The sequence below is a fragment of the Diplotaxodon limnothrissa genome, linkage group LG3, assembly GCF_057381915.1.
Source record: "Diplotaxodon limnothrissa isolate DT_005_m linkage group LG3, D_limnothrissa_male_GT1.1, whole genome shotgun sequence".
Taxonomy (NCBI): Eukaryota; Metazoa; Chordata; class Actinopteri; order Cichliformes; family Cichlidae; genus Diplotaxodon; species Diplotaxodon limnothrissa.
This window is the reverse complement of record NC_140598.1, coordinates 44521023-44533309: the sequence shown is the minus strand read 5'-3', so window position 1 is coordinate 44533309 and position 12287 is coordinate 44521023. Positions and strand designations below refer to the sequence as shown.

The following is a 12287-nucleotide window of genomic DNA, read 5'->3' as shown; positions in this document are numbered from 1 at the left end:
GAATGAAAACAAACGCTGTTGTGACAGTGATGTACACTGTTTTGATGGTATATATGCATCAATCTATCAATCGTTTGTTGTAAGATTCAGATAATTATTTTTTTAAAAGCTAGATATTTTAAATGATAAATGATATTTTAAATGCCCCCCTTTCCCTGTTAATGCCCTACCTGGCCCCTGGCAAAACTTTGCTAGACCCCTGCACAGTTACCAGCTGTCAGCTACATAAAAAAAGGATCCTGGTGCATTGCACTCTTTCAGATTTCATTTAAAGGTTAACACAAGGTACCATACTATTTGATAATTACAGCTAAATTCAGTGTGATAGTTTTTATTAGGTCTTCTACAGAATGGTTTACATTGTTAAACTGAAAAAAACAAACCAACAAAAAAAGTTTAACTTGTAAAGTCTTAGAGTATGGCTTTACTTTAAAGTTGTGACATTAATGGTGCTGTGGAAATACACTCTTTGCATATCATCCCCAGCACCTAAATGAAGATAAGATAAGATAAGATCAAACTTTATTAATCCCTCGGGTGGGTTCCTCTGGGAAATTCGGTTTCCAAAAGCACAGCACTGACAGAAGTTACAGAGTTACAGAATATTATATATATATATACACACACACACACACACACATATATATATAAATAGAGAAGGTAGAGTAATTAATCCTCAGAAGCACAAAACTTTCTGAGGAACCCCGAGTGTACAATAAAGTGTGCAGATGCATTGGTGTGGTATAAGTCCAACCTGATTGGCAGATGAAGTTGAGCTGCTCCCCACAGTGCAGGTCCTGCCACATGAAAAGCTCTCCATTGCCCATGGCTCCACAGATGCTGGAGTAATAGTGAGGGACAAAATCTTGTGGCCAATTAAAGAAATTCATGGGTTGTCCAGACATCCAGAACCAGTCGTCTCCTCTTAGGGATCTGTTGGACGTAGTGAATAAAAATGCTAATTATGTAGCCTACTGATTTTAACACTTGTTTCACATTTTCAAGTTATATGATCCAATTTTATCTTTATGACACTGTCTTAATGATGAACAAAAAAGAACACTCCAAGTATTCATTCAGCTTCTTCCTCTTACCCATTCAGGGTCATATGAGGTTAGGGCATTTAAAGCTATCTGTTTGGCATGGCAGCGATGAAAATAAGAAAATGCAAGCATTCATTGTCTGAACTGTTGTGACTTTGATTTGCAACGGTAACAGGACTTTTGGTCTGTCACTATTTTGCAGGCACTATGAAAGAAATTTCCCACAACCCCGATCTTTATCCTTCAAGAACTGCACTGTTCTGGACAGAGATTTTGTGTGGTTCCTGGGATCTGCTGAAGCCACACGCCCAGCATGGGGGATCACTGCCCCGAGTGCTCTAATTATCACTGAGACCACTGTTGCCCTCTCTCACCACATCTCCTGGAGTTCCTCTCTCAGCCCTTGGTACTTCTTGATCTTCTCATGTTCTTTCTTCCTGATGTTGCAGTTACCTGGTATAGCTACATCTGTCGCAACAGCCGTTTTACTCTGCTTGTCCACAAATACCATCTCTGGTTGGTTCAATATCACCAGTTTGTCAGTACGTATCTAGAAGTCCCCCATTTTGACATCAGGACCTCATGGCCATTCTTAGCACATATTTTCCTGTATGCTCTACAGGCCACTCGGTTATGGCGTTCCATGTATGTCCTCCCTGCCAACATCTTGCACCCTGTTGTTATGTGCTGGATTGTCTCAGGCGCATCTTTGCACAGCCTGCACCTGGGGTCTTGCCTGGTGTGATAGACCCCAGCCTCAAAGGATCTTTTGCTCAGAGCTTGTTCCTGTGCTGCCATGATTAGTGCATCTATGCTGTCTTTCAGTTCAGCTTTGTCCAGCCGATGGTAGGATTTCTAGATGTCAGCCACTTCTTCTATCTGACAGTAGTACATACCGTGAACGGGCCTGTCCTTCCATGATGGTTCTTCTAGTTGCTCCTTTTCTTTCTTGGGTTTCTGCTGTCTGAGGTATTCTCTAAGCACACAGTCAGTTGTGGTCATCTTCCTCATGTACTCATGGATGTTATGTTGTTTCATCCTGAAGAGTGGTTCTGCCACTTACCAGTCATCGGCTTCCTTCCTTTCACTTAGTCTCAGGGTGCTGGATTTGGGGCGAAACCCTCCATTAATGGTAAGAAGCTTGTCTTAATGTCAGTGGCTTCGATCTCCTTCTTTGCCCAGCTTACTATCCTAGCAAGGTATATAATCACCAGCAGGGTGTAGGTGTTGATTGACGCTGGATCTTGTTCTTCTCATTTAGCTGACTCTTCAGGACTTGCCTTACTCTCTGTAGGCATTTGATGGTCCCAGCTTTCCTAGCAGCCTCTCCATGGTTCCTATTGCCTGTGCAATTCCCAGGTTCTTGTAGCTGTCCTTGAAATCTGCAATGATGCCTTATAGTAGTGCAATCCCCTCACTTCTACCTTCCCTCGCTTTGTTACCATCTGACTACACTTCTCCTGTGCGAATGAAAGTCCAATATCAGTGCTGTACATCCTAGTGATGTGGATCAGTAAATTGATGTCTTGTTTACTCCTGGCATTCAACTTGATATCATCCATGTAGAGGAGGTGGCTGATAATTGCTCCATTCCATAGGCAGTAAACGTAGTCAGTCTTGTCAATAATCTTATATGCAGAGCAGCAGTGAAGATGGAGCATCTCCTTGGTAAATCCCACACTTGTGTAACACACTTGACTTGTGTAATTGGCATGAAGTTGGCCTCTAGTGGTTTTTGTCACATCCCTATTGAATTCCTGAAGGTTCCTGTTGATCTCGTACAGTTGACTCTCTTGACCTGTGATTTGTGTTGTACATCATGAATCTCTAGTTGTGACAGTGGTAAATCATCAGTTGGTTCTTCTGAATTTTGGAATACTTGGCTATTAGTTGTTTCACCGTCAGTCTGGATGCTGGGTATTGATGATTCCATAGGTCCCACAGCCTTTTCATGGAATCCCTTCTGCTGGTGTTATTTGCATAATAGCATTCCAACAACACCCTGTCCCCATCCCTTGTCCATCTATGCCTTCTTGGCCTTCTTGGTCCAGTAGCCACATTTCTTGTCAGGGTGTCCTGGTTCCTTAACACCTGATGTAGACCTTGTTAATCCAAGCAACATCCGAGCTGGTATGGCTTCAGTTATATCTCTCTCGCTCATATCCAAGGTAGGCTTGGGGACCTAGCCTGGGGATCCTTAGTGGATACAGACGCCCTGGTAAGGAGTGAAATTATTTTGATGTGCTTTTGATATCTGTGTTTTGATAATGTATGCTATCAGGGCTAATTTGGTGGAATTGAGTACCTGCACAAGAAAACTTGAACTATGACCTTTTGAATCCTGGATGACTCTGTGTCCTCCCTGTTCATTCATTGAGTTGTTAGAAGCATCTTCTGTATCAGTACCTGCGCAGTCCCATCCAGACGTGGTCTGTGAGAGAGAAAGGAACGAGGCCCAGCAGCTGCTCCAACTCGCTTTGCTCCTGTTGGCTGTGAAGGCTGAGCAGGTCCCAGTAATAACGTCTACAGTACATCAGAGCATCGGACCAGCAGAGCCTCTCTCCCACCACCATCACGTTCCTGCCACCAAACTGCATGCTCACAGTGGGAGGAGCAGTAGGAGGTGTTGGAGGAGTTGGTGAAGGAGTAACAGCTTCTGGTGCTGGAGAGCAAAGTTTGTTAGGAGAGTTTGTTATGTTTTGAGAGGCTCAACTGTAATGTTTCCTTCAGCTCCAAAGTAAATGAAAATGAACACTAAAAGCTAGAAAGTCAGCAAGGTGAATTAAGTCCAATTATTCCCATGTAAAATAATAAATATGAGAAAAAATATAAAAAAGGGAAAATAAAAACAAGCAGCTTCCACATATACCGCTAAAACACAACCACTATACCAGGCAGAGAAGCAAACACCTCCACTTCACACAGCGTCAGAATTTTCTGAGATCCTGGTATGATCACACTGATGTAGCGACCTTTCATTTCATTACACTGGAATGTGTATGTTAGTGTACCATCCAATGATTCAATAATGCCACACCTGATGGAGTTGTAGAAACATCAAAGAGAAATGTGTCAGTTTGACCTAATATTTGTTTAAACATTTATCTGCTGTCAGAAATCATGTCTCACCTCGGGGTTTGATTTCCATTTTGATCCAGTGAGTCGCCGATCCGAATCTCTGCCCCAAGAATCCTTTCAATTAAATTATCTTGTCTGTTAATGATCGTGACAACACTGACCTTATAGACAGCTAATAAGTCAGCTCTCCACCAGGGATTTTCCTCTTCTGTAGTATGGGTACAGCCTACATCAGCCAAGTTTCCATTTTTGTACCCATCAACAGCTTTGGATGATGTAAAAGGTGTATAGGGCCAAGTCGATGACTGTGCTGTTTGTTTGTCTAAGGCCATGTTTGGAAGCGGTTTGACTAAATTGTTGAAAGGAAACAGGAATGAATCAGTATCAGGCAGATGTGTTTCAGTAGATCAGATCCAGTCGCTTAAAGCTCTACCTGCTGGGGCAGCATACACCTCCACTTCACACAGGGTGAGAGTCTTCTTCTGTCCAGGAAGAAACACGTTCACAAAGCGACCACCATGCTGCCTCCATCACACCGGTATGTGTAGGTTTTACCAGCATTGATATGTGAGATGGAAGCACACCTGACAGCAGAGAGTGTGGGGGAAGCATTATGTTAGTATTATGGGCCTCATGTTAAAATAACATGACTCAAGGACTAGAAAATCTTCTTCTCTCTTCATTCTTGATGGCCAAAATGAACACACTGGGTTCTTATAAGTTCTTATGTTTGAGTTTTGTTACAAAACTGAAACTAAGAAGTTATCACCAAAATAAGTATTTGATGCTGAATGAAAACATAACTTTATGCTTGGTAGAGAAACCCTTGTTAGGAAGTAGGGATGTATAAAACCCCTGTGATTTGTGTATATTCACCTAATCATATGAAGATTAAAGGTCACAAATGTTCTGAAGATGTTTTTGGATTAAAGGAACCCAAATGATCATGACTGTGGACCCCTCTTTCATCATATAAGTCACCTGTGCCTTCTGACCGAGGATAGGAATATCCTGCTGTAATTTGCCAGTTTATTAAGCAATATTTTATGGTACATGGTCTGTCTATTGACCCCTCAGTGTGTTGAAGAGTTGTCCTCCACCTCTACAACAACAACAACTACTACTACTACAACAAACTTTATTAAAACCCCTGGGTGGTCTTGGGGTCGTTTTGTGGCTTTTTCAAATTTTGATTACATGCCATTTGCACAGTGTTGAATGGACTATAGCCAAATTCTCCAAAAAAAAATACAGAGGTCAGTAATTTGCACCAGAGGTACACTTCAACTGTGAGAGACAGAATGTGAAAAAAAAAATCCATGAATTCACATGGTAGGATTTGTAAAGAATTTATTTGTAAATCAGGGTGGAAAATAAGTGTATTTGGTCAATAACAAAAATACAACTCAATACTTTGTAACATAACCTTTGTTGGCAATAACAGAGGTCAAACGTTTACTATAGGTCTTTACCAGGTTTGCACACACAGTAGCTGGTATTTTGGCCCATTCCTCCATGCAGATCTTCTCGAGAGCAGTGATGTTTTGGGGCTGTCGCCGAGCAACACGGACTTTCAACTCCCGCCACAGATTTTCTATGGGGTTGAGGTCTGGAGACTGGCTAGGCCACTCCAGGACTTTCAAATGCTTCTTACGGAGCCACTCCTTTGTTGCCCGGGCGGTGTGTTTCGGATCATTGTCATGTTGGAAGACCCAGCCTCGTTTCATCTTCAAAGTTCTCACTGATGGAAGGAGGTTTTGGCTCAAAATCTCACGATACATGGCCCCATTCATTCTGTCCTTAACACGGATCAGTCGTCCTGTCCCCTTGGCAGAAAAACAGCCCCATAGCATGATGTTTCCAGCCCCATGCTTCACAGTAGGTATGGTGTTCTTGGGATGCAACTCAGTATTCTTCTTCCTCCAAACACGACGAGTTGAGTTTATACCAAAAAGTTCTACTTTGGTTTCATCTGACCACATGACATTCTCCCAATCCTCTGCTGTATCATCCATGTGCTCTCTGGCAAACTTCAGACGGGCCTGGACATGCACTGGCTTCAGCAGCGGAACACGTCTGGCACTGCGGGATTTGATTCCCTGCCGTTGTAGTGTGTTACTGATGGTGACCTTTGTTACTTTGGTCCCAGCTCTCTGCAGGTCATTCACCAGGTCCCCCCGTGTGGTTCTGGGATCTTTGCTCACCGTGCTCATGATCATTTTGACCCCACGGGATGAGATCTTGCGTGGAGCCCCAGATCGAGGGAGATTATCAGTGGTCTTGTATGTCTTCTATTTTCTGATGATTGCTCCCACAGTTGATTTTTTCACACCAAGCTGCTTGCCTATTGTAGATTCACTCTTCCCAGTCTGGTGCAGGTCTACAATCCTTTTCCTGGTGTCCTTCGAAAGCTCTTTGGTCTTGGCCATGGCGGAGTTTGGAGTCTGACTGTTTGAGGCTGTGGACAGGTGTCTTTTATACAGATGATGAGTTCAAACAGGTGCCATTCATACAGGTAACGAGTGGGGGACAGAAAAGCGTCTTACAGAAGACGTTACAGGTCTGTGAGAGCCAGAGATTTTCCATGTTTGAGGTGACCAAATACTTATTTTCCACCCTGATTTACGAATAAATTCTTTACAAATCCTACCATGTGAATTCATGGATTTTTTTTCACATTCTGTCTCTCACAGTTGAAGTGTACCTCTGGTGCAAATTACTGACCTCTGTCATCATTTTAAGTGGGGGAACTTGCACAATCGGTGGCTGACTAAATACTTTTTTGCCCCACTGTAGGTTAAATTAAGGACGCTGTATCTTAAATCTTTTGGTTGAAATATGTACATTTATTCAAGCATTAATGTTTGCATAAGATTTTCTATTCAAATTGCTTTGTATTTGTATAAGGATTGAAACCCCTTAGGAAAACACACAAAGCCTTGCACGCACTTTTAAAACTTTGCTTTCAGTGGACATCATAAAATAGACTTTTGTGACCTTTTTCAGCCTAAACAAGCTCAATCCATCACCCTTCCACCACCGTTCCTCCCAGTTTTACACTGTGCATTACAGCCAGATATCTCCACTTTGTTCTGGTCTTTCCAAATGACATTGTTTCCAAAGCCCCAATGACAATGGTTATTTGCATACTCTCTTAAGCCACTGAATGAGGATGAACCATCAGATGAGGATGAGCCACTGGAATATCCAACAATCTCCCACCATAGATGAGTTCACTGTGTAGTAGTACAATAACTAAACCATATATTAACCATTGTAAATTAGGGGGTAAAAAGAAGTAAAAGGGGTAAAAAAAAAAAAAAAAAAAAAGAAGTCAATTCATTTGCACAGGACACAGTGATACACCGTAAGTCTTAATTTGTAATATTTAACAAACTCTGAGTAAAGAAAACAAATATGACAATTATTTCTAAACATGTGCATGGATATTACACACAAATAGGTTAAATTAAGGACGCTGTAGCTTAAATCTTTTGCCTGAAATATGTACATTTATTCAAGCATTAATGTTTGCATAAGATTTTCTATTCAAATTGCTTTGTATTTGTATAAGGATTGAAACCCCTTAGGAAAACACACAAAGCCTTGCACGCACTTTTAAAACTTTGCTTTCATTGGACATCATAAAATAGACTTTTGTGACTTTTTTCAGCCTAAACAAGCTCAATCCATCACCCTTCCACCACCGTTCCTCCCAGTTTTACACTGTGCATTACAGCCAGATATCTCCACTTTGTTCTGGTCTTTCCAAATGACATTGTTTCCAAAGCCCCAATGACAATGGTTATTTTGCATACTCTCTTAAGCCACTGAATGAGGATGAACCATCAGATGATGATGAGCCACTGGAATATCCAACAAGTCATTGGGGCTTTAGAAACTGAAGCTGTGCTCCCGTGTTCTTTTTAGAGCGAAGATGCTTACTACATGCTGCAGCCTAAAGGCAGAGTTGCTGAGGCCGGCGTGATCACCGGCCTTCCACTTACAGGATGGTGGGTGTTGGAGGACAACTGCTGATCCCTGTTAAAGTGGTCAACATGTAAAGTGTAAATGACTTGTGGCGTGGTCGGCTCTGACCTTGGATTGTGTGTTTGATCCCTTTTGTAAGTGGGACACTGGACTGTCTTATCCCTTTGTTTGTTTGTTTTATCATTGTACTAATAAATAATCTCTTAGAATTGTATTGGTTATCATCTTTGCCCACGGCTGAGTCGGTTGTTCTGACACAGAATTTAAAATGAACATGTGTACTCATGTTTCTGAGCTCATTACTCACAAACAGATGATTTGATAGATTAGATAGTGGCGTTGATCCATGCACCAATGGGGAACATTACTTTTGCTTTGAATACTTTATGTACAGTCTGGTCATTTTGCATAAAGCACTTTAATGAGTATAGAATAGAATAGAATAGAATAGAATTCAACTTTATTGTCATTGCACAGGTACAGGGCAACGAAATGCAGTTTGCATCCATCCAGAAGTGCTTTAGTGATATAGATATATTACAATATATATTAGCAATAATATAGATATGTAAGTATATTACAGAAATGGGTCTATTATGGTATGTTATAATGTACACGGTATGAAGTATGTTGTGAATATTCTATAACTATAAGTATGTACAGGCTGTAGTGAGTACAAGCTATGTACAGGATATGAACAGGATATAAATATGAAAAACTATACAGAATATGAAATAAATAACTTTACAGAATCTGAGATATACAGCTATACAGAAATGGGAACTATGCAAGTTGTAAACAGTTGTAGGATTAAAGATTATCGAATGTACAGAATGATTATTTACAGAGCTATACAGTAGTGCAGTTAAGATAAGTGAGGGTGTAGATAGTTTCTACAGAGGCTATATAAAGTGCTAGTGGTTGTGAGTGGTGGTTCACTCCATGTTATTATTGTGTTTGAGGGTACAGTTGTCCATTGTGGGTGTGTGTATGTTCAGTCCATGAGTTTAACGTGGGTCAGATGTCAGGAGGCAGAGTTCAGGAGTCTGACAGCTGTGGGGAAGAAGCTGTTCCGGTACCTGGTGGTCTTAGTCCGGAGGCTCCTGTGGCGCCTCCCAGAGGGCAGGAGGGTGAAGAGTCCATGTGATGGGTGACTGGGGTCTTTGATGATTTTCCCAGCCCTTTTCAGACACCGCTTCCTGTAGATGTCTTTTATGGCAGGAAGTGGTGCTCCGGCGATGCGCTGGGCAGTTTTCACGACCCTCTGCAACGCCTTCCGGTCCGAGGCAGAGCAGTTCCCGTACCAGACTGTTATACAGTTGGTCAGGATGCTCTCGATGGTGCAACGATAGAAGTTCACCAGGATGTCTGAGGACAGGTGGTTCTTCCTCAGAGTCCTCAAGAAGAAGAGGCGCTGGTTAGCCTTCTTGACCAGCTTGGAGCAGTTGGTCGTCCAGGTGAGATCCTCGGAGATGTGGACTCCCAGGAACTTGAAGCTGCTCACACGCTCCACAGCCGTCCCCTTAATGTGGATGGGTGGATGTGGGTCAGCATTCCTCCTGTAGTCCACGATGAGCTCCTTGGTCTTCTCGGTGTTAAGCAGCAGGTTGTTTCTGTCGCACCACTCAGCCAGACGATCCACCTCCTCCCTGTAGGCGGCCTCATCGTTGTCACTGATGAGGCCAATCACCGTGGTGTCATCTGCAAACTTAATGATGGTGTTGGAATCATCAGCAGGTCTGCAGTCGTGGGTGAAGAGGGAGTAGAGGAAAGGGCTCATCACACAGCCTTGTGGTACACCGGTGTTCATTGTGATTGTAGATGAACAGCGGTTATCCAGCCGGACATGTTGGGGGCGGTTGGTCAGGAAGTCCAGTAACCATTTGCAGATGAGGGAACTGATGCCCAGGTCTGTCAGTTTCCTGATGAGTTGTGAGGGGTGGATTGTATTGAATGCTGAACTGAAGTCTATAAACAGCATTCTGGCGTAGGTGTTGTTGTTGTCCAGGTGTGAGAGGACAGAGTGCAGTGCGATGGAGACTGCATCCTCTGTGCTCCGAGGCATGTTCATAGTGTTTTGTTGCTACTTTTACAGGAATGCTTCTAAAAACATGTCTAATAATAAATATTTTGATGGTAATTACAGAAGTTGCACACAGTTAAACATCACTGCATTTGTCTCTTTTCAGAGTAGAATGTAATAGCATGAATTCATATTTGTTTTCACCATTTTTGCTTCACTTTCTCTTTCTTTTGCTGTAAAAGCTTGACAATCAGCTCTACAGAGAGATTGCCACAAATGCAGTGTGTGTGTGTGTGTTTTGTTCAGCTCTGCTAGTCTCCCCGTTGTTCTGCCTGACAGGTAATGCAATATATTGTTGTGCTCACCCATGTGATTGTTACCGTTCATTGTGCCAGATTGTGTATGATAGCCTGTGGGGAAAATGTTTTTTTTTCTGCCCTGTTATGTTCATTCAGCAGTATGCATTCACAGTTAAACCAACAGCTTCCCTTTAAGAGTGGAGAAAACGCTTTGCAAAACACAAATGAATGACTTGTTTATTGCTGTGCTATTGTGTCCTCTCTTCAACGTCACAGCAGGAGATCACTTGATGTTTGATCTCCTGCTGTGGCACTGAAAACATTCAAATTATCTTCAGATAATTTAACTAAATTCTGCCCTGATTTTACACTAATGGCCAACATTTGTAATTGTTTTTGGTTGCTTTGTTTTTTAAATCTCCTTCTGGAAAATAGTGTTTTATTTCATCCTCATGCTGGGTCATTAGATGTATAGTTTTCAGCTGGTAGAAGCAACAAAGACTGTTGAATATGTCTGTGAAGGTTCTCAGTCATCCAGGTCATCGTAGCCTAAGGAGCGTGGAAAGAAAAGCGTCTGGACTTCTTTAAGTTGCTTGAAGACGTTTCACCTCTCATCCGAGAAGCTTCTTCAGTTCTAAGGTCAAATGGTAGAGACTGTTGAACAAATGCCACCAATATCCCATTAATTGAAGTTTTTAACCACATCGCTCCAGTACTACAGTCCATCCCACAGACTTTATAGAAAAGATGGGCATGTGACATCATCTACCAGTTTGTTCGTTGAATCCAATCTGTTATTGTTCATGTCAAAAGACTGAACGGCGGGAGGCTGCTAGAGAAAGTTCCACATTTTTAATTAGCGACTCATTACAGCTGCTTAGTATTTGCAGTCAGATCAGAAATTAAATTCACATAATGTTCAAAGGATTTAGTTCAGGGTCTGGTCTGATTCCAGCTTCCACAAGCTTTGAGACAGGTGAGTTTCTTTCAGCGGGATGACAGTGGGAGAGGCAGGCGCACTGTGAAGGGATCACTGTGATGGATGACAGGTGAGGTAAGTAGGCAGGTGAGAATTATCCAATAAGTAAGAGGCCTGAGCGATACTTCCACACTGAGTCACTGTCTCGATTGATTGAAAAGGAAGAAACTGGTGTTCTTTAGGTTTGTAATGACATTTCACCATCCAAAGAAATTGTGTCGTCCTCGGCTCAAAAATGGTCCCTATAGGTGAATGGCAAACAAGTATATGGGAATCCCGAGGACACCACAAGGGTCACCTCTTAGTGAGGGTTGTCTCTTGAAGGTGGTCACAGGGATTGTTGGCCCTCTGCTGATCATGTGAGTCGACCTCTGTAAGACACCGCTCCACGCCGCTATCACTGAGGTTGAAACACAAAAATGAGAGCTGTTGTAGGCGCCACCATGTGGTGATGCACTGTATTACAATAATATCAACTGTTACGAGCAGCAGGGTTGGACATGCCTGAGGAAGGAGCTTTGCTGCATCTGCGGGGAAATGGAGAGGGAGAGATGGGCTTCCCTTACACTTATACTTATACTTATACTCATAGATTTAAATTAAAAACCTTCATGTGAAATTCTTTGTATATATCTGTGTGTGTGTGTGTGTGTGTGTGTGTGTGTGTGCGTGTGTGTGTGTGTGTGTGTGTGTGTGTGTGTGTGTGTGTGTGTGTGTATTAAATTATTAAATAAATAATGACTCTGTGAAATATGTCGTGTGTTCATCTCAGGTTTTATTTATCTCGTTTTAATGACCAGATTTCATTTATAATTATTTTCATTAAACCTTAATGAAAGGGGTTGTACATGAAATCATGTGCATGTTATTGAGGT

The 12287-nt window shown here is 42.2% G+C and overlaps 1 protein-coding gene across 1 annotated transcript; it reads right to left on the bottom strand.

Annotated features, from left to right (window-relative positions):
* Positions 1-424: 424 nt before the first annotated feature.
* On the bottom strand, positions 425-4022 carry LOC146636043 (snaclec agkisacutacin subunit B-like). The gene is made up of 4 exons (XM_085350252.1): positions 3935-4022; positions 3450-3705; positions 755-933; positions 425-489 (listed from the first exon to the last, which is right to left on the bottom strand). Exons 1-4 carry the CDS (start codon positions 4020-4022, stop codon positions 425-427), a joined length of 588 nt encoding a protein of 195 aa, XP_085206378.1.
* Positions 4023-12287: the final 8265 nt, after the last annotated feature.